The sequence below is a fragment of the Callorhinus ursinus genome, unplaced genomic scaffold, assembly GCF_003265705.2.
Source record: "Callorhinus ursinus isolate GAN/ISIS: 27379988/994484 unplaced genomic scaffold, GSC_fseal_2.0 scaffold25, whole genome shotgun sequence".
Lineage (NCBI taxonomy): Eukaryota > Metazoa > Chordata > Mammalia > Carnivora > Otariidae > Callorhinus > Callorhinus ursinus.
The window spans coordinates 32,912,147-32,933,416 of NW_027397087.1; the positions used below are offsets into that span (position 1 = coordinate 32,912,147).

At 41.1% G+C, this 21,270-nt stretch overlaps 1 protein-coding gene across 2 annotated transcripts; it reads left to right on the forward strand.

Moving 5' to 3' along the window:
- The first annotated feature begins 2,872 nt into the window (after positions 1–2,872).
- On the forward strand, positions 2,873–18,468 carry FEM1B (fem-1 homolog B). Of its 2 annotated transcripts, XM_073877264.1 has the most exons (3): positions 2,873–3,795; positions 12,247–13,127; positions 13,350–18,468. In XM_073877264.1, the coding sequence occupies exons 1-3, from the start codon at positions 3,548–3,550 to the stop codon at positions 13,880–13,882; spliced, it is 1,662 nt and encodes a 553-aa protein (XP_073733365.1). In that variant the 5' UTR covers positions 2,873–3,547; the 3' UTR covers positions 13,883–18,468. The 2 variants fall into 2 exon arrangements, with proteins under 2 accessions (XP_073733365.1, XP_025739677.1); XM_025883892.2 differs by having other exon boundaries at positions 2,875–3,795; positions 12,247–18,468.
- Positions 18,469–21,270: the final 2,802 nt, after the last annotated feature.

The window sequence follows — 21,270 nt, forward strand, 5'->3', positions numbered from 1 at the left end:
TGTTACAGTTATAGAAGAGCTAAGATGTGTCCATAAATAAATGTGATTCATGTTAGAATCAGAGCTTGATGGGGCTGGAAGAGAGCTAAGAGATTATTTGGTTTCAGCTCATTTTTCACTGATGACAAGAACTGACTTGCTTTGTTTAGAGTTTGGAGGAGGATCTAGTGAGAGAACAATAGGCAACACTTACTGGGTTCACTTGCTCTGTGCGTGTGTTTATTTCCTTCAATCCTCACAACAGCCAGACAGGAGAGGCCCTATTATTATCCCCATTTTGCAGATGAGGAAGCAGATATGGAGAAGTTAGTAAGCAGCTCGTCCCACCTCCCACAGCTAGCAAGTGGCAGATCTGGGATGCTGGCAGTGGGCTCCAGAGCTCAGGCACTGAACCACCATGCTTTGTGCTGCCCCACTTACAGAAGGTGGTTAAGGAGCCTAGGAAGAGGTGGGTAGATCAGGTGGATCAGAAAGTGCTTTGTAGACTACAAAGAGCTGTACAGACAAGGTTATTATTAGACAGAGGTAAGAGTCCCAAGAGAGATATAAAGTGGTATAAAGGGCGCCTGGGTGGCTCAGTCTGGTAAGCGTCTGCCTTCAGCTCAGGTCATCATCCTGGGGTCTTGGGATTGAGGCCCACATCGGGCTCCCTGCTCAGCGGGGAGTCTGCTTCTCCCTCTCCCTCCCTCTGCTTGTGCTCTCTCTGTCTCTCTCTCTCTCACTCACTCTCTCTCTCAAATAAATAAACAAAATCTAAAAAAACCCCAAAAAACAAAAAACCCCGAAGTTGTATAAAGCTTAGGGCAAAACCAAGGACAATCTCTAGGATGAGATGGCTTTGCTTTGGATTTGGACCCATGTTAAGTAGGAATGAAGAATGTCCAGGATGTTATGGGGTGGTGGTGGGGAAGGTTTCCTCTAGTCCTCCCCCATTAGCTCAGGATGCTGATCAGATTAGCCAGTTGGCATGTTGGCCCAGGTGAAGAGATGATCTGGACCAGAGATCACCTGCAGAGAGCAAGGTGGGTGGGGGCCAGTCAGAGGGGGATAAATGAAGGCACAGGGCAAAAGGCTGGGTAGGGGGGAGAGAAGGGATGGGGAGCCTGGTTGCTCTACACAGCTATGGAAGGAAACCAGTTGGAAGGGAGCCCCTGGTCACACATCTGAATGTGTCACTGCCAAGTCCCTAGAGGCCAAAAAAGCCTGGATCAGCCTGTCAGGAACTGGATAGTCCACCAATTCTGAGAGCCCCAGAATGAAACCAACCAGCTTCCCCCTCTTTTCCACCAGTAGAACCTTATCTTCAGCCCTCATTTTCAACATTGTTTTTGTTTAATATCCTAAGGGGGGGGGGGACGATGTTCATGTAGGGATCTGCCAATAGGTAAAGTTGAGCTGCCTGATGGAGGAATTTTTTTTTGAGAAGTGGCCAAACCCCACCAATAGCTCTGCAACTGAGGGGAGGCCTTCGCCAACTAGGATTGGCATGGGGGGGAGGGAGTGTCAAATAAAATAAGTTATGTGAACTTGTTGAGACCAGCCTGGTCCCTTGGGGCCAATACATGTATTTGTTCTTTCTCTGTGGTCAATATTGTCCTTTAGGGGTAAGTGGGACAGAGGAAAACTTCCCTATTGAGCTTGTACATTTCATGACTGCCCCAGGAGCTGCATCACCTCCGCTTGGAGTCCAAGACCTTGCTTCCTAAATGGCCTTCCTGCTTCTACCATTGCCTTGTAGAGTTTATTCTCCACACAACAGCCAGAGGGCTCTTTTTAAAAATGTAAATTATCTTGTCACTTTCCTGTTGAAAACTCTTCAAATGCCCCCATCACACTTAAGAGTAGAATTTAAACCACGGGTTACTGGGCGGGAGAGTGACCTGCTGACTTCGCCTCCCATCTTTCTTCCTAAGGCCCATTCTGTGGCCGCCACACTGACCTTTGTTTCTGAGCCCACCAAGACTGTGACCTCCTCAGGGCTTTGGTACTAGCTATTCACCTTGCCTAGTATACCCTCTGTTCTTCTTACCTGACCACTCAAACTGGTTAGCGAACCCCCCACTCTATTGGCTTCACAGCAAATGGTAATGATACGAACTCAACCAGTCTTGTCTATCATTTGTTTACTTGTTTATCGCCTGTTTTCCTCACAACACAAGCCCCAGAGGGGAATGCGCTGTGTCTATCTTGTCTACCACCGAATCTCTAATGCCAAGCAGAGCCTGGCACGTAGTACCTCTCTAGTATTCGTTAGATAAACGAGCTCTTCAAACCCGAACCACCTTGAGAGATATGTGAGAAAAGGAAGGTTCCATCAGGCTGAGGATCAGAGTCCTGGTCTGTCTGAAGACAGACCTCGCCTTCCTTCCAGATACCTCGACCTTTCCACGGTGGGCGCAGCTCTCCCCGCCCCTTCTCACACACTCGATCCCCCTCTCTCCAAGAAGGCTAGGCCGGAATTCCAATCCTTTCTCCGAGCCTGGTGCCAGCCCTCAAGTCCTCCCACATGTCGGGGGCTCAGAGACGCCGCCCTTTTCTTAAAATGGACCTTGTCGGGCGCGTGCAACCTCCTCCCTTGGACCACCAATCAGGGCACAGAGGAGTCCCGCACCGTCTATGGGACGAGTCCCCTGGCCCACCCCTGGTATCGCCTCAGGTCCCCGACTGTGGCCCCCTCCCAGGCTAGGGAACCCCCCGGCCGTGCGGGGGCGAGGAGGACGGTCCAGGCGTCAAGGGCAATGAGGACATTCAGGCCCAAAAAGGGGGTGGGCCAACTTCGCACGGTAGAACCTTTCTTCACCAAGGCCTCGTTTGCCGGCCGGGCAGCTTTGGAGGAGACACCCGGCTTAACCGTTCCTCCCGCTCGCACCCTCCCCCTCCCGGCCCAGTCTGCGGAGGCGCGCCTTCCTGCCCACCCCGACTCCGGGGGCTGCTGCCGCGGGAGCGTTCCGCCTCGCGCCGGAGGCCCCCAGGCGTTGGAGCTGCGAAACCATCGGCAGCGTCTGGCGCTTCTGAGCTCTGGTGGGCGAGGACCTGCGGGTTTCCTCCAGCCGGGGAGGACGCAGAGCGGAGGCGGAGGCCGAGGCAGTTTTTAGGCCTTAGGCCCGGCGGGCCGGGGCGGGGGAGACGCGCCCAGCATTCGCCTTCCCGGGCGCGTGCGGTCTTCTTGGGACCTCGCCGGCGACCCGTAGCTCGGGCACGCGCCTGTCGCAGCCCGCAGGAAGGAGGGGTCCGGCCTGGGGCCCGGGGCGGCGGCCGCCATGGAGATCCCCTCGGCCCAGGGCCGGCGGCTGGGGCCTCGGGGGCGGCCCTGACCGCCCTCCTCCCCGCCGAGGCCGGGTCGCGGACGTGCCCCCTGCGGCCTTCGGCCACCTCTGCGTCTCCGCCCTCCCCGGGCCGCGCTGCTGCGTGGGCGCGGCGGCGGCGGCGGCGCCCTGTTGAATGGGCTGTGAGGGCCCGGGTTTGAGGCGCTGGCGAACGCGGCCTCCGGGGGCGCAAGGCAGCAGCAGCGGTGGCGACCAAACGGGTGTTGGAGTTGGCGGCGGCCATGGAGGGCCTGGCTGGCTATGTGTACAAGGCGGCCAGCGAGGGCAAGGTGCTGACCCTGGCCGCCTTGCTTCTCAACCGGTCTGAAAGCGACATCCGCTATCTGCTGGGCTATGTCAGCCAGCAGGGAGGGCAGCGCTCCACGCCCCTCATCATCGCAGCCCGCAATGGGCACGCCAAGGTGGTGCGCTTGCTGTTAGAACATTACCGGGTGCAGACTCAGCAGACTGGCACCGTCCGCTTCGACGGGTAGGTACACCCCAACCCCTCTCCCACGAGCGCGGACCCACCACCTGACAGGTCCTCCGCTCCTTCACTCTCTCTCCGTAGAGGTACCACTTCTTCCCTTTTGTGCATCCTCCTGCCGCATGAATGCCCACGTCGTCTTCCAGGGCTGATACTTCATCCCGTGGTTTGCTGCTCAACCTCATCGGCCCCTACCCCTTTTTCCCTCTATGGGTAAATAGCCACACCCTCTGTCTTGATATCTAAGGGGTGTTCTTCTTAACTAGAGGGTCCGTGAGCAAGTAGTATGGAGGAGGTGCATCTTCCCAGATGTTACCCTTACCGGTACTGGGGTTGTAAGCCAGATCAGAAATCAACGCGGTCAGCAGGTAACATTGAAAACCTCTGTTTGATGAGTTATTTGATCACCCAGTTTTTACTCCTTCAAGTGAGTGGTCCCTTCAGACGGGTTTGCGGGGGCCTGAATGTCAAAATAAGCCCCTAGAACTCCAGCCTCTTGAGGGATTGTCTGGCGGCCAGACATCCCTAGACATGATTCCGACTCTTCCACATAGCTTGGGGTAGATAGGTTGGCTGCAGAAATGGCCTGGACCTGGTATTGGAGATAATGCCATTGTTAATCCATGTTATCTTGTGATATTGTGGGGAAACTTGATAGTTTATGTTATTTCAGGTGGGGAGTTCAAAAATTCATATTGTCATAGTTAAAATTTGTTTTTTAGGTTTAATTATACATATTTTGGGGGTATGATAATGTTTAACACAGAATTGTCAGGTTTGACATCTTCTTTGCTGTGCTGGATTATTATAAAGTGTTTTTCAGATTACAAACTTCATTGATTGCATTTGTTTTTGTTGACTTTTGTGCCAGCACATAAGCTGTTGTAGCATTTTCTTCTGTTTTTGGTAGATGTGGTCCAAGCGTAAAGATAGGTATCTTTAGTTGTGGTGATTGGAAACTGCTTGGTTAAAGCCTCATTGAAAAAGCACTTCTTGAAGATGACTAGGGCATTGTTGAATTTGGTTCTTTTTTAGGTTTAAATAATGATGAGAGGAAGGTATTTTTAGATGAGAAGAAAATAGTTTAGAGCATTACATTTTAATGAAACGATAGCCCATGTTGGTTAATCTCTGGTACCACCTCCTTAGATATCAAGGAGATGGTCTTTTTCCTGTTGATTAAAGATGGCAACCTGATTCAATGGTTGCTTTCCCTTACTGGCTTCTCTGTCCTTTCTAGAACTCCCTGCATTCCCACAGCCTTTCCTATACCCAGACAAGGAGTGACACAGAATGACCCCTGAACTTCTAGCACCATTCCAGTTGTATAGGCACATGCATTCACTAAGATACGAATCTCAGTAACAGCTGCTGCAAACATCGCAGCTAAGGAGCTTGCTGAGGCCTTTTTGGATGAGGGAAGGATAGTGGTGAAAAAAAAATAGTTTCCTAAAGCATTTGGAAAGACTTTGCTTATTGCTGTCTTTTTTACCATCAAAGAGAAAGATCTTTTGAGATGGAATTAAAAGAACCTGAAATTACTAGAAAGGACTAGAAATATAGCATTGAGCCTGTATACTTGCCCAGTATTCTGGACTGGGCAGTGAAATTAAACGGTTCAGTAAGCAAACACCTACTGAACTCCTACTGTGTGCTGGGCTGTGTGGTAGGGATTGGGTGTGCAGGGGTGGGTAACATACTGTTCCCACTGTGGAGGAAGACAGTTTAGCGGGGGAGACAGAGAAATAGATATATAAAATGAGTAACTGCAGATGCCATGCCATTTAGAGTTTTAGAAGTCTGTTGGATGAGTGAGGGAGTATGGGAAGAGGAAGTGCTCAGCTTTGCCTGGGGGGAATCAGGGAAGGCTCCCCTGGTGAGGTGATGCTTGAGTTTGGATCTTAAAGGAAGTGAAGAAAAGGGTCAAGCAATAGCTTGGTGAACTTGCAGTGACAAGTGTTTCAGTGTGGTTGTAGGAAGGGATTCAAGCTGGGGAAATTAAGAGAGATTGTGGGAGACTGGAGAAAGGTGGAGGCCGTATTTTGATGATTGTTGTGTAAAATATCAAGAGTCCCACTGGGGAGACTGCAATTGCAAACGGTTCAGTCATTCGAGATTTTGGCCGAACCTTCTTAAAACTATCCTTTTTGTTTCTGGATTATTACAATTATGCATTTATTATCTGCTGTGTGAAGGTAATGGAGAATTTTATTTATTAAATGCCCATGATGGGCCTAGCCCTATTAGACCTTCTGTGGAGGATACAGAAAAAAATGTGAGGTGTTTGCTTTTTTTGAGGAGCTTGCCAATTGTTTAACAAGGGAGAATTGAAGTTCATGGCCACCTTTCTGCTTACTCAAACCACTGATATTTTGCAGTTTATTCCAGTCATTTTGGCATTTCGGAACTAGATAAAAAAGAGTGTTATTTGCAAATGTCATGATTTCACTTTGCACTCACTCCAGACATTGTGAACATAATCTGAATGAGGTGTTAACAATATGAAGCTCACTCACCTCTTGGGGGCTGGCTTTTTGAGAGGTACTTAGCTAACTCCCCCGTTATTTTTTTATTTTTATTTTTTTTAAATCCCCCTTTAGATTCCTTCAGCACTTGAGAACCATGGCCAGGTGGGGACTAACAGGTTTTCTGTGTGTGCTGAAGTAGATCAGTGTTTACTAGTTTTTAGTCATCTGTGTACCATCGTCACAATTTTTTTTTTAAATGTTACTTATTTATTTGACAGAGAGAGACAGCGAGAGAGGGAACACAAGCAGGGGGAGTGGGAGAGGGAGAAGCAGGCCCTCCGCCGAGCAGGGAGCCCGATGTGGGGCTTGGTCCCAGGACCCTGGGATCATGACCTGAGCCGAAGGCAGACGCTTAACGACTGAGCCACCCAGGTGCCCCCATCTTCACAATTTTTTGTCACATTTATTGATTACCTATCCTAAACGTTTTGCTTCTTAGCTTCATCGTAAGCAACAGTTATCTGTATATAATTATGGGTTTGATATAGTATGATTTGTGTGTATATGTGTGTGTGTGAGAGAGACATTAAAATAAATAGCTTATTAGAAATTTTGTAAAAGTCTATGTTCTGCCTAAAAATTTCTATAATACTTGAGGAAACTCAAGTGGGTTCATAACACATTCTCAAGGAAGAAGGGACTACCTACCTAGATCAAGCCCCATGGTGATATTTGAGCCCTTGTTCATATTTTTAAGAGTAACATTTGAGATGATTTTACTTATGGCTTAATATGTGAAGACTAAAAGTGACAGACGAGGGGGCAAGAAAAATTACTTGAGTAGAAATGAAAGAACCTTTAGTTGGAGAATGGGAAACTGTTGAGAATGTTACAGAAATGGAACAGAACAAAGGCGAGGTGTCCTGTGACCGTGGAATAGTGTGCTGGCCTAAGTTCCTAAGGCCTGACAGCTCTGTGCCGGAGTTTGTGGGGGAACCCTTGTCCTAAAAGAGGTTTGCTGACAGGGATGGGAAGGAGAACAGGACCTCTGGGAGTTCTGAGGCTTTTTGTTGAGTTCTCTTTTAAAGTTGGCACTAGTACTAATACTTTTAATGTTCAGGTAGAGAACAAGGCATGAGGGGCATATCAACATTTGGCTTCACTTAAAAGTTACTGCCACGCAGTATATATTTCAAGAAACTACATTTGATCTAACAAATGATTTTAAGGACTTTGGTTAAAATAAAGTGTTGATCATTTACATTTAATGAATTTTTATTTCCATTTCAAATACTTGACCAGACATTTTTATTTTAAATTGAACCAGGAAAGAGTTTGAGCTTAGTTTTGTGATCAGAAATGTTATCTTTTATTGTGAAATGTTTCCATCATCTGATGTGTACATTTTGTTTAAAAAGGTGAATATCAAGTTATAGTTTATTTTTATTTTATTTATTTATTTAATTAATTTTTAATGTAATCTCTACCCCCAACGTGGGACTCGAACTCACAACCCTGCGGTACAGAGTCATACACTCCACAACTCAACCAAACAGGTGCCCCGGTTTCTTGATTCTTTTTTTGTTGTTGTCGTTTAAAGATTTTATTTATTTAAAGAGAGTGCGCAGGAGCTCGTTCTTGCGTGTTAGGGGGGAGGGGCAGTGGGAGAGGGGGAGACAGAGACTCTCAAGCAGACTCTGCACTGAGCCTGAGCCTGGAGCCCCAGGCAGGGCTCAGTCTCACCACCCTGAGATCAAGCCCTGCATTGGGCTCTCTGCTCAGTGGAGAGCCTGCTTCTCCCTCTCCCTCTGCCCATCTCCCCTCCCCTGCTCGTTCTTTCTGACTCTCCCGCTCTGTCTCAAATAAAAAAATAAGATCTTAAAAAAAAAAAAAAAAAAGATGCTTAACCAACTGAGCCACCCAGGTGCCCCCCGGTTTCTTGAGTTTTTAAAATGAAATACGTAATAGTTTGCATTGCAATTTTGGACCAAGTCTGGAAAGATCATTGTTTAATAGTACCTCTCCCATAGGGACTAAGTACATAGTGCATTAATTTTATCATATTTTTATATTCTGTTATAAATGTGTTTGGTGTGTTTTGAGGAAGTCTATGCTACTTATTTCAGCTGAAGTCTGTGGACAAAGGAATGTCATAGATTTTAGGCTTATTCCCTTTAATCTGTTTAATGTTTTTGTTTAGATGTAGAAATTCAAAATTTGCTAAGGCTGATGTTTCTGAAGGACTAGTCATTTTCTAATACATTCTGCAGTGAATATTTTTGTCCTAAACTATTTAAAAACTTTAATTGCCTCAATAAAAGTAGATAATTGAAACTTTCTTGAGGCTCCTGTCATATCACTATATGGAAAAATGGAAATGATTAGGCTACACCACAAAAAGTATTAAACTGTACAAAAACCAAGTGAAATATATACTTGTAATTTAATTTTTACTCATCTACATCATTCTGGGAAATGTGAGGTGAGAAAAATAATCACTTTTTGTCTCTCTTTTTCATTTTTAAAATGGGGGTCATATTTATCTTTTATGGTTATTGTGAAAGTTAAAAAGAATGTATGTGAATGCCTATTTTAATGTAAATTAAAATATAAGTCATTAACTCCAAGGTCATGAAGATTGAGTTTTATATGGTTTGGGTTCATGTTCCTGGCATATAATAACTTCATATTTTTAAAGTGCAAGGAAACATTTAACTATGAAAATGTAACTATATGTTACTATGTATTTTTGATAGATTAATTAGTTTGAAAAAATGCTTTTTATTTATTTTTTGAAAAAATGCTTTTTAAATTGAAACTGAACAATGACATGTATTATGTTTCCTTAATATATAGAGTACTATGTACTAGAGTACTTTTGTATTTTAATCTCATGTAAACCTTTTAAATTATATATCTGTGAAATGAGCATAATAATAGTGTCAACCTCATAGGGTTATTGGGAGGAGGTTATTATGAGGATTAAATGAGATATATTGCATATCGAGCACTTACTACAATGAATGCTTGGCACGTTGAAGATACTTATTAGCTATTTGTGTTCACTTAAACTGTTTTTCTTTAATTGTTTTTCATTTTTGTTTTTAATTATGACTATTTTTAGTTAAGGTATAACATCTAGTAAGGTGCATAAATTTTAAGTGTATGATGTGATAAAATTTTAATATGTTTACATCCATGTAAACACCTTCTAGATCAATATACAGAATATTTTTATCAGAGTTTCCCTTGTGCCCCTTCTCAGTCAGCTCCTCTCCTTTCCTGTCCCAGAAGTAATGATTATTCTGACTTCTATCACCATAGGTTAGTTTTGTCTATACTTGAACTTCCTATAAAGGGAATCATACAGTATGCTCTTTTCTGTCTGGCTTTTTTTTGCTTAACACATTGTCTATGAGATTCATCTGTGCAGTTGCGTGTACCAGTAGTTTTTTTTTTTTATGCTTTGTAGTATTCCATTGTATGAATATATGGCAACTTATTTACCCTGTACACAGGTATTTTAGTTGTTTCCAGTGTTTAACTATTATGGATAAAACTCCTATGGACATTTTTATGTATATGTCTTCACTGGTGGGTGTTTGTGTTCACTTCTTGTCAGTATATGCCCGAGAGTGGAATTGCTGGGTCATGGGGTTGGTGTATGTTTAACTTTAATAGTTATTGCTAAACAGTTTTCCTGAAAGTGGTTGAAACAAATTACATTTCTACCAGCAAGGAGAGTTTGAGTTGCTTCACATCCTGGCCAACACTTAGTATTGTCATGTCAGTCTTACTAATTTTAGTTATTCTGGTGGCTGTGTATTGGTAACTCATGATTTTAATTTGCCTTTCCCTCTCCAGTATTATCTTGGACATCTTTTCATATATTTATTGGTCACTTGAATATCTTTTGTGCAGTTTAGTTGTTTAGTCTTTTCACCCATTTTTTAGTTGGGTTGTTTGCCTTTTTCCCACTGATTTGTCAAATACTTTTAAAAATGTATATGTCTTCTCCCAGTGAGTGGATTGCATATTCACTTTCTTCATAATATCTTTTGATGAATTGAAGTTCTTAATTTTAATGAAGTTCAATAAATCAACTATTTCTATGATTAGTGCTTTTTTTGCATTCTGTTTAAGAAATAGTCAACTCCAAGGTCATGAAGATTGTCTACTTATTTTTTTTTAAGTAACTCTTACGGTTTTGCTTTTCATATAGATCTATGCTACTTCCCTAATTTTTAAGCATAGTGTGCAGTATAATGAGTAATTTTCCTAAATATCCACCCATGCAGCCACTACCCATATCAAGATTTAGGACATTTCCAATAGCTTTACGCCTCTTCCCAGTTTGTCCTACGCCCTTTCCTGTAGGTAACTCCATAGGTACTTGTTAGTGAGAAGGCTTTTGTGTCATTTTGTGTCATTGTTTGAAACTGAAGAAGTAACTGCTTGAATTATTATAAAGTGGGTCTTTTGTTTTCAGCAGAAACAACAGATGGTGGTGTTTTGGGGGTGTTAATTGGGGTTAAACTATGATATTTATATTCTACCAGGGGATTATACTCTTTCATTTCATGGGAGATATAGTTTGACCTGTGTTATAACATTAGGTGGTATAGTGAGAAGCTCGGTAGTGAGGTTTTGGTACGAATACTTAATTGCTCTAGTAAATATTGCTTTTGACTGACCTTTTTCCTTAATACTTGCAAGTATACTTATTTTAGTGGTTCACGCCCAGTATATCTAAGTATCTGCAGCAAAAATCTACTTTTTAGGTCTGACGGTCAGTAACAGGATAAACAATTGAAAAACTGAGGCTGGGGAAAAATGGAAGGTAGAAAGGTGGGAAAGATTGGCCTCCTAGCAAGAGTCTAATTCCGTTATAAGTAGCAAACCTAGTGCATATCAGACAGTAAGCGGTGACTGTGAGTGCAAACATGGGACGAAGGTCAGGAAAAATGCCCACTTGGTTTTAGGAAAGTGCTAATTGTTTCCTCCTGTTAGTATTTTCCCCCAGTGGTTTAGCTGAGGAACGTACATAGACCCATAATATACACACACATCCATACATATTTTTAAGACCTTTAAATTGGAGTAGAATGGATGGAGAAAAATACATTAATTGAAAGCGTATAAAAGTTTCACAAAGTGAATATATTTGTTTAATAAAGTTCCTTTTGTGCTTCCTCCCACTATCTAATCCCCTTAAAAGTAAACACTATCCCAACTTCAACACTACAGATAGGTACCTAAATGTAGTAATATAATATGTACTATGTTCGGTTGACTGCTTTTGCTCAGCATCATGTTTATGTGATCCCTCCCTACTGTATGGAGCAGGAATTTTTTCATTCTCATGGCTGTAGTAGAAGTGTATTTGATTAGCTTAGATAATCTTAGGGGGGAGAATTATCTTCGTAAATACTTTTTTTCCTAGAGGAGTTTCTAAGACAGTGTTACTGTAGGGACTGGGGTAGCTTTCTTTCTGGCCTATTGAGAGTAACTGGTACCTGGGGGATACTGGGAAGGAAGAACATGTTTTTCTTTAAGAGCCAGTGCCTCAGCTTGGCGGTAAAGAAGTTATGAACCTCCATGCATTTTCTCTGTGTTTTCAGAAATGTATTTACTTTTGCTAGTAGAAAATTGGTGATTTTTTTTTTTTTTTTTTTTTTTTTTTTTTGATTTTTTTTTTTTTTTTATAAATGAAAATACTTTTTTTTTTTTTTTTTTTTTTTTTTTTTTTTAGGATTATATACTTCAGCAATAACAGTAATAGCTAACGTTTCTTGAGCTTCTGCTGGGTATAAGTACAATGGCAGAGTGCTTTACTTAAGTGACCTGATTTTATTTTCACCCAAACTAATGTTGTATTCATGTTCCACAGATTGAGGTTTTGGTCAGTGCAAACGAATCCATTCTTTACGCTTATGTTAGGGCATGTGGCCTCCATTTTCTAACTGTTTGTTCTTTTCACGAATAGGTATGTCATTGACGGTGCCACCGCTCTTTGGTGTGCAGCAGGAGCTGGCCATTTTGAAGTCGTTAAACTTCTAGTCAGCCATGGAGCCAACGTGAACCACACCACAGTAACCAACTCAACCCCCCTGCGGGCAGCGTGCTTTGACGGCAGACTGGACATTGTGAAATACTTGGTTGAAAATAATGCCAACATCAGCATTGCCAACAAATACGACAACACCTGCCTGATGATTGCAGCATATAAGGGCCATACTGATGTGGTCAGATACCTTTTAGAACAGCGTGCTGATCCCAATGCTAAAGCGCATTGTGGGGCCACAGCACTGCACTTTGCGGCTGAAGCCGGGCATATCGATATCGTGAAAGAGCTGATAAAATGGCGTGCTGCTATAGTAGTGAATGGCCATGGGATGACGCCCTTAAAAGTAGCTGCCGAAAGCTGTAAAGCCGATGTCGTCGAACTGTTGCTCTCTCATGCTGATTGTGACCGAAGAAGTCGGATTGAAGCTTTGGAACTCTTGGGTGCCTCCTTTGCAAATGACCGTGAGAACTATGACATCATGAAGACGTACCACTATTTATATTTAGCCATGTTGGAGAGGTTTCAAGATGGTGATAACATTCTGGAGAAAGAGGTTCTCCCACCAATCCATGCTTATGGGAATAGAACTGAATGTAGAAATCCTCAGGAACTGGAATCCATTCGGCAAGACAGAGATGCTCTTCATATGGAAGGCCTTATAGTTCGGGAACGGATTTTAGGTGCTGACAATATTGATGTTTCCCATCCCATCATTTACAGGGGAGCTGTTTATGCAGATAACATGGAATTCGAACAGTGTATCAAGTTGTGGCTGCATGCCCTGCACCTGAGACAGAAAGGTAACAGGAATACCCACAAGGATCTTCTTCGATTTGCTCAAGTTTTCTCACAGATGATACATTTGAATGAAACTGTGAAGGCCCCAGACATAGAATGTGTTCTGAGATGCAGTGTTTTGGAAATAGAACAGAGTATGAACAGAGTAAAAAATATTCCAGATGCTGATGTCCACAATGCTATGGACAATTATGAATGTAATCTCTATACCTTTCTCTATTTAGTGTGCATCTCCACCAAAACACAGTGCAGTGAAGAAGATCAGTGCAAAATTAACAAGCAGATCTACAACCTGATTCACCTTGATCCCAGAACTCGGGAAGGTTTCACCTTGCTGCATCTAGCTGTCAACTCGAATACCCCGGTTGATGATTTCCACACCAATGATGTCTGCAGTTTTCCAAATGCACTCGTCACAAAGCTGCTGCTGGACTGTGGTGCTGAGGTGAATGCTGTAGACAATGAGGGGAACAGTGCCCTTCACATTATCGTTCAGTACAACAGGCCAATCAGTGATTTTTTAACCTTGCACTCTATCATCATTAGCCTGGTTGAAGCTGGCGCTCACACTGACATGACGAATAAACAGAATAAGACTCCGCTAGACAAAAGTACCACTGGGGTATCTGAAATACTACTTAAAACTCAAATGAAGATGAGTCTCAAGTGCCTGGCTGCCCGAGCAGTTCGGGCTAATGACATTAACTACCAAGACCAGATCCCCAGAACTCTTGAAGAGTTTGTTGGATTTCATTAAGTGACTGGATATGTAAAATCGTTTAATGTGGTGCTAAAAGTAAAGGACTTTAATCACAGACAATAGAATTATGTGTTCGTAAATTCTCCTTTTCTTTCCACTACCCTTCCTCCCTACCCATCCTTCCTTAGTTCTGTATTTGGTCTTTTTGCCTCATAACGGTTATTAATTTCAAATACACTTTAAACAAAGCCACATTGTTTAGGTGTAACTATAATCTAAGGTATCTGGATTTTGGTCACTTAACTTTTTTTTCTTCTTCAGTTTGTGTCTTTTTCTTTCTTATTGAGGTATAATTGAGATACGTTATATCAGTTTCAGGTGTACAACATAATGATTCGACATTTGTATTTTTTTTTAAGGAATGAGTATAAAATATTTTGTTTATGTAACAAGGGACGTTTATGATTTGAAGTTGATAGTGTTTTAAAAAACTGCCTACAAAAAAGTATTTCTGTTAAGCCTGTGTCAGTGTGTTATCCTTGCAGCAGTTTTGAGGATCTCCTGAAGAAAAACAACTAAAAAGGACCATTAAAAATAATGGGATACCCAGGTGTTCTGCACATGCTAAACTGCTGCAGGTAGTTTTCGCTCTTCCAATATTTATGTGGAGTGATAAAACACATTATAACATCAGGAGGATTTCAACAAAAAAATATAGCTGCAGATTAATCTGAAAATGTGCTAATTTAATAATAGTTACACATTTGTAAAGTTAAATCCATTGAAATTGTTGCATTATGCTGGGTGGTATATACAAAGTAGTAATAATCTTAAAGCAATTTTTCAGAGAATATTGATGGACTACTTGCCTTTAGGCTTAAATTCTAAAATTCTTTGAAGTCTGTTTTAATGTAATTTCTCTAAATTGCAGCAGTCTGCATTTGACTCAGCTCACAGACATGTAAAAATTACGAATGCTGTGTTTTCTTATGAAACAAATTGTTATAATATAGTTATGTGTTCTATTTTTTGTCCCTTTCTCCCTTGCCTCCTGTGTGGTCTCTTCTAAAATTTGGAAACTGCTTTTCCAGAGGGCATTGTTTGTGTCCCCCTAATAAGGTGTTTATGACGGATGAAAAGGAACCCAGGATATTTGTAAATTTTTTGCTTTCTTTACCTTGTCCCTTATAACTAGTAGAAAAATCACTAGTATGGTTTAGGAAATTAAATGGTTTTGATGATAAAAATAATTTGCAATGCTCCTTTGAAGGGTGTTTCTGTGAGAGCTGCAAGTTTTTCAAACACGAAATGTCACGGATTCTGATAGGCTATGCAGAGGTCTCTGTGTTTTTTCTGTTCTGTTTTAATGGCAGCATTTTAACTGTCAGACTAAGTATTCTGTGATTATCTTTTAAGCATCACAGAAATTCAAGTAAAGGGTACACACCTAAGTAAAATTAGCTATATCTGTATTTTTCTCTCTAGTGCCAAATGAATGCCTTAGCTACTCATAGTGCATGGTACTGTAAGTGAAGACCTGCAGCTTTTTTTTCTTTAATAAAAAGCATTATTATGTAGTAACATCAGATATAAACTAAAAAAAAAAAAAAAAAAACCCAGAAACAACTCCCCCCCAAACTTGTATGGTTTCAGTGATCATTTTATGTATGCGTATTGTTTTGTGAAGTATAAGAGAAGGGTTGCAGTTGGATCAGTAGTAATGACCAAGCCAAAATTAGCACCTAGGGCCTTAAATAGTTACCCCACGAAATGAAATAGTTTGAAGGGTGGGAGGGAATGGCAGGTGGGAAGCTTAAAAACTTTTTCCCCCAAGAATGCAAGATACTTTTACAGCTACTGTAGTTATTCTTCATATTCTTCTTGTTTCAGCTAGGAATGTTTTGATGGTAAATTCTGTCATGGTAATATATTTCTGTTTTCCTAACCTGAGGTTTTTAGGATGGTTTAATGGGAGGTATTTGAATGAGGCCTAATTTGAAAATTACCGACCTTGCTCCTCCTGGTATGAACCAAGGAAACACTGTACCTTGCTCTTGGCAACTCTCATGGCCTGAAAGAGAAAATGCCATGGCCTCAAGGTGAGTGAATCCCGCCTTTTCCACAGCTCAGATCAGACCCTGTGTTTTTCAGACTACGAGGCCCGCTGCTTTGATAGTCCGAGGAGTGGCTGTGATACTTGGTATTCAGTTGGTTCCATTGTTAATGTATGATTTTTAAACACCAAGACTTAAAATATCAGATAATGTTGCATGTTTTAAAAACCATTTCATCCCTTTGGCTACCCAGGACCAACGCTATTTTAGATACTGCTTATTTATAAAATGAGGATAATGATTATATGTACATATTCAGACATCAAAATTTAATGACAGCGTTTTTGAGAAGGGATGAATGCTGGAGAAAGTAGAACTGCTGATTGAAATGCTGACAGTTGGAGAAAGAATTTGAAGACAGTGGAATAAACTATGAACTCTGCTAATGGTAAATTTTTTTACTATAGTATAGTAGTACATTGTGCACTCTATTGCTAAGGATCTAATTTTGTCTTGTAAAATGAATCCAAGTATGTATTGTGAAACATCTGTATAAAACCATTCTTGAAACAAGTGATCTACATGCCTGTTTTTTATTTGTTTTGGTAGAATTATTTTAAATACGTTTAGCCTAATCCTTCCAAAGCTTAAGGTTTTTTTTTTGTTTTGTGTGTGCGTGCGTGTGTGTGCGTGTGTGTTTTAAGGAAAATAAATCGGTAAGAAAGATAATAGTTCTGTATCTCCGCTCACTGAGAACTCTAGGCTGTCTTTGTTTCCAGCTGCTTTCTATTTATTGTTGGCAGAAATATGCTTCGGATTTTAAGTCTTCCTTGATACTACAAATTCGGTCAAAACTTCTTTCCCTTGCTCAGTAATTGTCCTACAAATTTGGCTGAACTAGAGGCCTAGGTGGATGAATACCTGGGCAAACCATGTGAAACCTAGGTGGGTTTTATACTTTTGATGGAGTTGGTGAAATTGAACTCTTGAACTTAGGTAGCTATTTAACTCAAGGAAAAGGCAGCAAATCCATCCCCTCAATTGATAAAGAAGGGGGAAATTTTTGATGTGAGAACTCTGACACAACATAGTTTTCTTCAGTCTACCCTGGGTGGCTCTAGCAGGCCACGGTCCAACTACCTTAAGGTTCTTTGCTGTGGGAACTTTAAACACACCAGCCAAAAGGCAGGCTTTGGTCTTGCTCATTTCTGGGAAGGGTTTTGTTGCATTATACTGATAGTTGATTAATAACTGATAATTATGAGAAACTTAGGTACGATAGCACTGTCTGAAGTAACATGATTTGGGAGCAGCAGCTCCCTAAGTATCAACTCTGCGTTTGGCAAGTGTTTTTAAAAATTCAGATCCCAAGGGAACAACACCCCGTCACCAGTCTCCACTGCAGTTTGAGGCAGCTACTTTATGGATAAGACCATTTTGGATTATTCACACAGAGCATTTCTTTTTTGTAATGGGGCGGGGTGGGGAGTGAGTTGCTGGAGCTCGGGTTACAGTTTGCTGGGTTTAGAAGCAGCCAGTGATTGAACTAGTGAGTAGATGGATAAGAGTATAGTAAAGGACTTGTTTTTATGGTAGCTTTTCTGTAAAAATCTTACATGTTCCTTTTTAGGCTAGCCAGGTATATCTATGTACAGATGACTCTTCTGTTTTCCTGACTGACTATGCTGTAACATTAAAGTGGATTAAAGGAAACAAAACGCTGCCTTTTGCTCTATGAAAAGTTACTAGTCCATAAGATGTTAAGCTGTGTGTTTATTCCTACTCTGAAAATGCACGGCTCTGCTCTGGATACCCTCTCTGGAAGGTAGAAAGCTCCTGGTTGTATATGGTACATCGCAGGGCTTTCTCATACATTTCTGGCAGATTTGCCTGAATCCTCAGATGGGCTGGGTTGTATGTACAGCATCCCCTCTCCCAAATATGGGATCTGTCATAAATACACTGATAGTGATGATAGATGTATTAATTTTTAAAACTGTAAAGTAAATGTGGTCTCTAGTCCTAGGTTTGTGGTGTGTGCATTTGTGTTAATGTGCAGGGAAGGGACACTGACTTGATGGTTATGGGGAGCGTATCTTGATGTGTGTGCAGGGGTGAGTATTGCTAAATTATTAACAGCTTTTCATTTAGGGGTGAGTCATATGATGAGTGGCCTAATCAGAAAAATGAAGGAGCGAAGATGCAAGCTTTGCCAAGTGATAAAGTAAACAAGGTTTTGTACCTTTTTTTTTTTTTTTATCAGGTGTTGTAAAATTTGTGCATGGCTTTTTTTGTTGTGGCTTATTAGTAATTGGTAGAGGAGAAAAGATGAGGAAAACTCCTCAGCTTTGCTAACCAATCTTTTCAGAGGTACATAGTTGGGGAGTAAAATCTGACTGGCCCTAATGTGTTGAAAAGATCCTATCCTTTTTAATATTTACCCCATCCTGTAATACTGCGTGTAGAAAAACGACGTTGTATTCTAGTAATTCACTGTGATTTATAACAAACCAGTGATGTCATTCTATTGTGCACTTTTGTCAAACCATTTACGTGAATTTAATAAACATAGTAAACTTCCTGACTGCACCAGAGGTCTTTTAGTGATTTATATATTGCATGACATTTTCTATTTGAGTTTGACATGTAGAATTATTTTTAATTTCGTGGCAATTGACAGTCCTAATAGTCCAGCTAATTTGAAACTAACAATATTGCTGTGTAAAAGGAAAAAAATGGTGTTTGTGTTCAGTAAATATTTGAAGAAAAAAAAAAAACCTGCCTTGAAGTTTGTGTCTTTATTGTGCAGTGTGTGTTAGTGGAGATGATCTTTTGTCGAATTCATTTAAAAAAGAGTTGTCAAAATTATATGTGCCTGGGGAAAAAAACTCAGCTAGTAAAGAAAAATTCAAATAGTAAAAAACAAAAAAACCCAGTGCCCTTTCTCATCTCTACCTGCCTCCCATTTGGACTCTTAAGAGGGCAATCACTATTTACTAGTTTTTTGGAGTAGCTTCCCAGAATTTTTCTGTGCATATGTATATTTTTTTCTCCTTTTCATTTGTTAAAAATGCAGATGAACTTTTCTCCTACTCTCCTCTGTATCTTGTGTTTTTCATTTAATATATCTTAGGCTGGGGCACCTGGGTGGCTCAGTCGTTAAGCGTCTACCTTTGGCTCAGGTCATGGTCCCAGGGTCCTGGGATGGAGCCCCGCATCAGGCTCCCTGCTGAGCAGGAAGCCTGCTTCTCCCTCTCCTACTCCCCCTGCTTGTGTTCCCTCTTCACTGTGTCTCTCTCTGTCAAATAAATAAATAAATCTTTAATATATCTTAGGCTTTTTCATATGGGTATGTATAGTTTTTTTCTTCTTTAAACAACTTTATAGATTTAATTTTATGAGTGGGTTTAGCATTTATTTAACCAGACCTTGTTGTTGGACTTCTAGGTTTTCATTTTTTTGATATTCTAAATAATGCTTCAGGGGTGCCTGGGTGGCTCAGTTGGTTAAGCAACTGCCTTCGGCTCAAGTTAGGATTTCCGGAGTCCCGGGATCGAGTCCTGCGTCGGGCTCCCTGCTTGGTGGGGAGTCTGCTTCTCCCTCTGACCCTCTCGCCTCTCATGCTTTCTCTTTCTCTCATTCTCTCTTTCTCAAATAAATAAATAAAATCTTAAAAAAAAATAATGCTTCAGTAAACATCCTTATGTTGTATATTTATAGAACAAATTCATTCCTAGCACTGGAATTTCTGGTTTGGTGGCCGGGTATTTAAAATTTTGATAGAAGTCATTAAATTGCCTTCCATCTACCTACGCTATTTTTTTAAAATTTTTTATTGTTATGTTAATCACCATACATTCCATCATTAGTTTTGGATGTAGTGTTCCATGTTTCATTGTTTGTGCATAACACCCAGTGCTCCACGGAGAACGTGCCCTCCTTATTACTCATCACCAGGCTAACCCATCCCCCCACCCTGCTACCTACGCTATTATTGATAGCAGATTTTACCTAATCATTTAGTTTTTGCCAAGATACTTAATGAAAAATAGTATTTCATTGTTTTGATTAGTGTTCCTTTATTATGAATGAGGTTGACACTTTTTTTAAAGATTTTATTTATTTATTAGAGCGTGCGCACATGGGCGCACGAGCAGCGGGGAGGGGCAGAGGGGGAGAGAGAGAAGCAGGCTTCCTGCTGGGAGCCTGATGTGGGATGGACCTGACTGGACCCGGATCGGGACTCTGGGATCAGGGCCTGAGCACAAGGCAGATAGCCAACCGACTGAGCCACCCAGGTGCCCAACACTTTCATATATTTACTGACACATTTGTATTTCTTCTGCTTGCTTTTGGGTTGTGGTCTTTTTCTTACTAGTTAGAAATTCTTTGGAAGTTTAAGGAAATTTTCCCTGTCATATGTCACAGCTTAGAGTTTTGTTTTCTGAGTCTGAATTTTGTATCTTGCTTGTCTCCGTTCCAAGATCATAAATCTTTTTTACCCATGTTTTTTTCCAGTGCTTTTATGGCTTCTCCTTTCCACGTCTCTTCTCCCTTCTTTTTCCCCTCCTCCTCCTTTTCTTTGGTTTAAATTTTTTATCTACCTGGAATTTATTTTATTTTTTATGTTTTTGGAATTTATTTTCATGTAAGGGATCCAGCTAGCCAAAGACTTCCTTAATTATTTTCCACTGAGTTCAATCATAAACCAAATTTCCATAATATAACTGGATCTTTTTCTGGGTTCTTTGTTCTGTTCTGTTGATCTGGCCGAGTGAAGGAGCTCTGGGGATTATTGTCAAGGCTCTATCACTTACTAGCTCTGTGACCTTGGGCAAGTTACTTTTCTATCCAAGCTTTAGTTTCTGTAAATTGGGACAATAATATTTAACTTGGACTGATGAGCAAATGAGAGAATCAAGATGCTTACTTAACAAAGTACCTGACACATAGCAGTGAAGTGCTTAGTAAATGTTAAATATAAATACTAGTGGGGCTAATATGTCTTCATTTGCCTTCTTTTGCGGAGGGAATATAATTCTTTTATTAGTGTATGTTTTTTTTTTCCAGATGAATTTTGGTGTCCTGTTATGTTGAAAGATGATTTTATCATTGAGTTTAATAGATTAATTTAGGGAGACTGTCTCTGTAAGTCTGAGCCTTTTTATCTGAAGGAAAGATAGTCCCATTTAGTGAAGTCTTTCGTCTCTTAGAGACTTTTTTTAAAGCCTTTTTTTTTTTTTTTTTAAATGAAGTTCTTACAAACATCTTCCTTTTATTATCAGGTTCTTTGTTTATATTGTGGATAGGAATTTTTTTCCCATTACACATACTTCTAAATGTTAATGTTTCTACATAGGCATCTTAATGGATTTGCCTTTTCTTGAAAAA

Bases quoted from the DNA above. Each gene is read 5' to 3' on its own strand.
- FEM1B (XM_025883892.2), top strand. From the start codon at position 3,548: ATGGAGGGCCTGGCTGGCTATGTGTACAAGGCGGCCAGCGAGGGCAAG. The intron at 3,796-12,246 runs GTAGGTACACCC...TTTCACGAATAG, and splicing joins GGCACCGTCCGCTTCGACGG to GTATGTCATTGACGGTGCCA.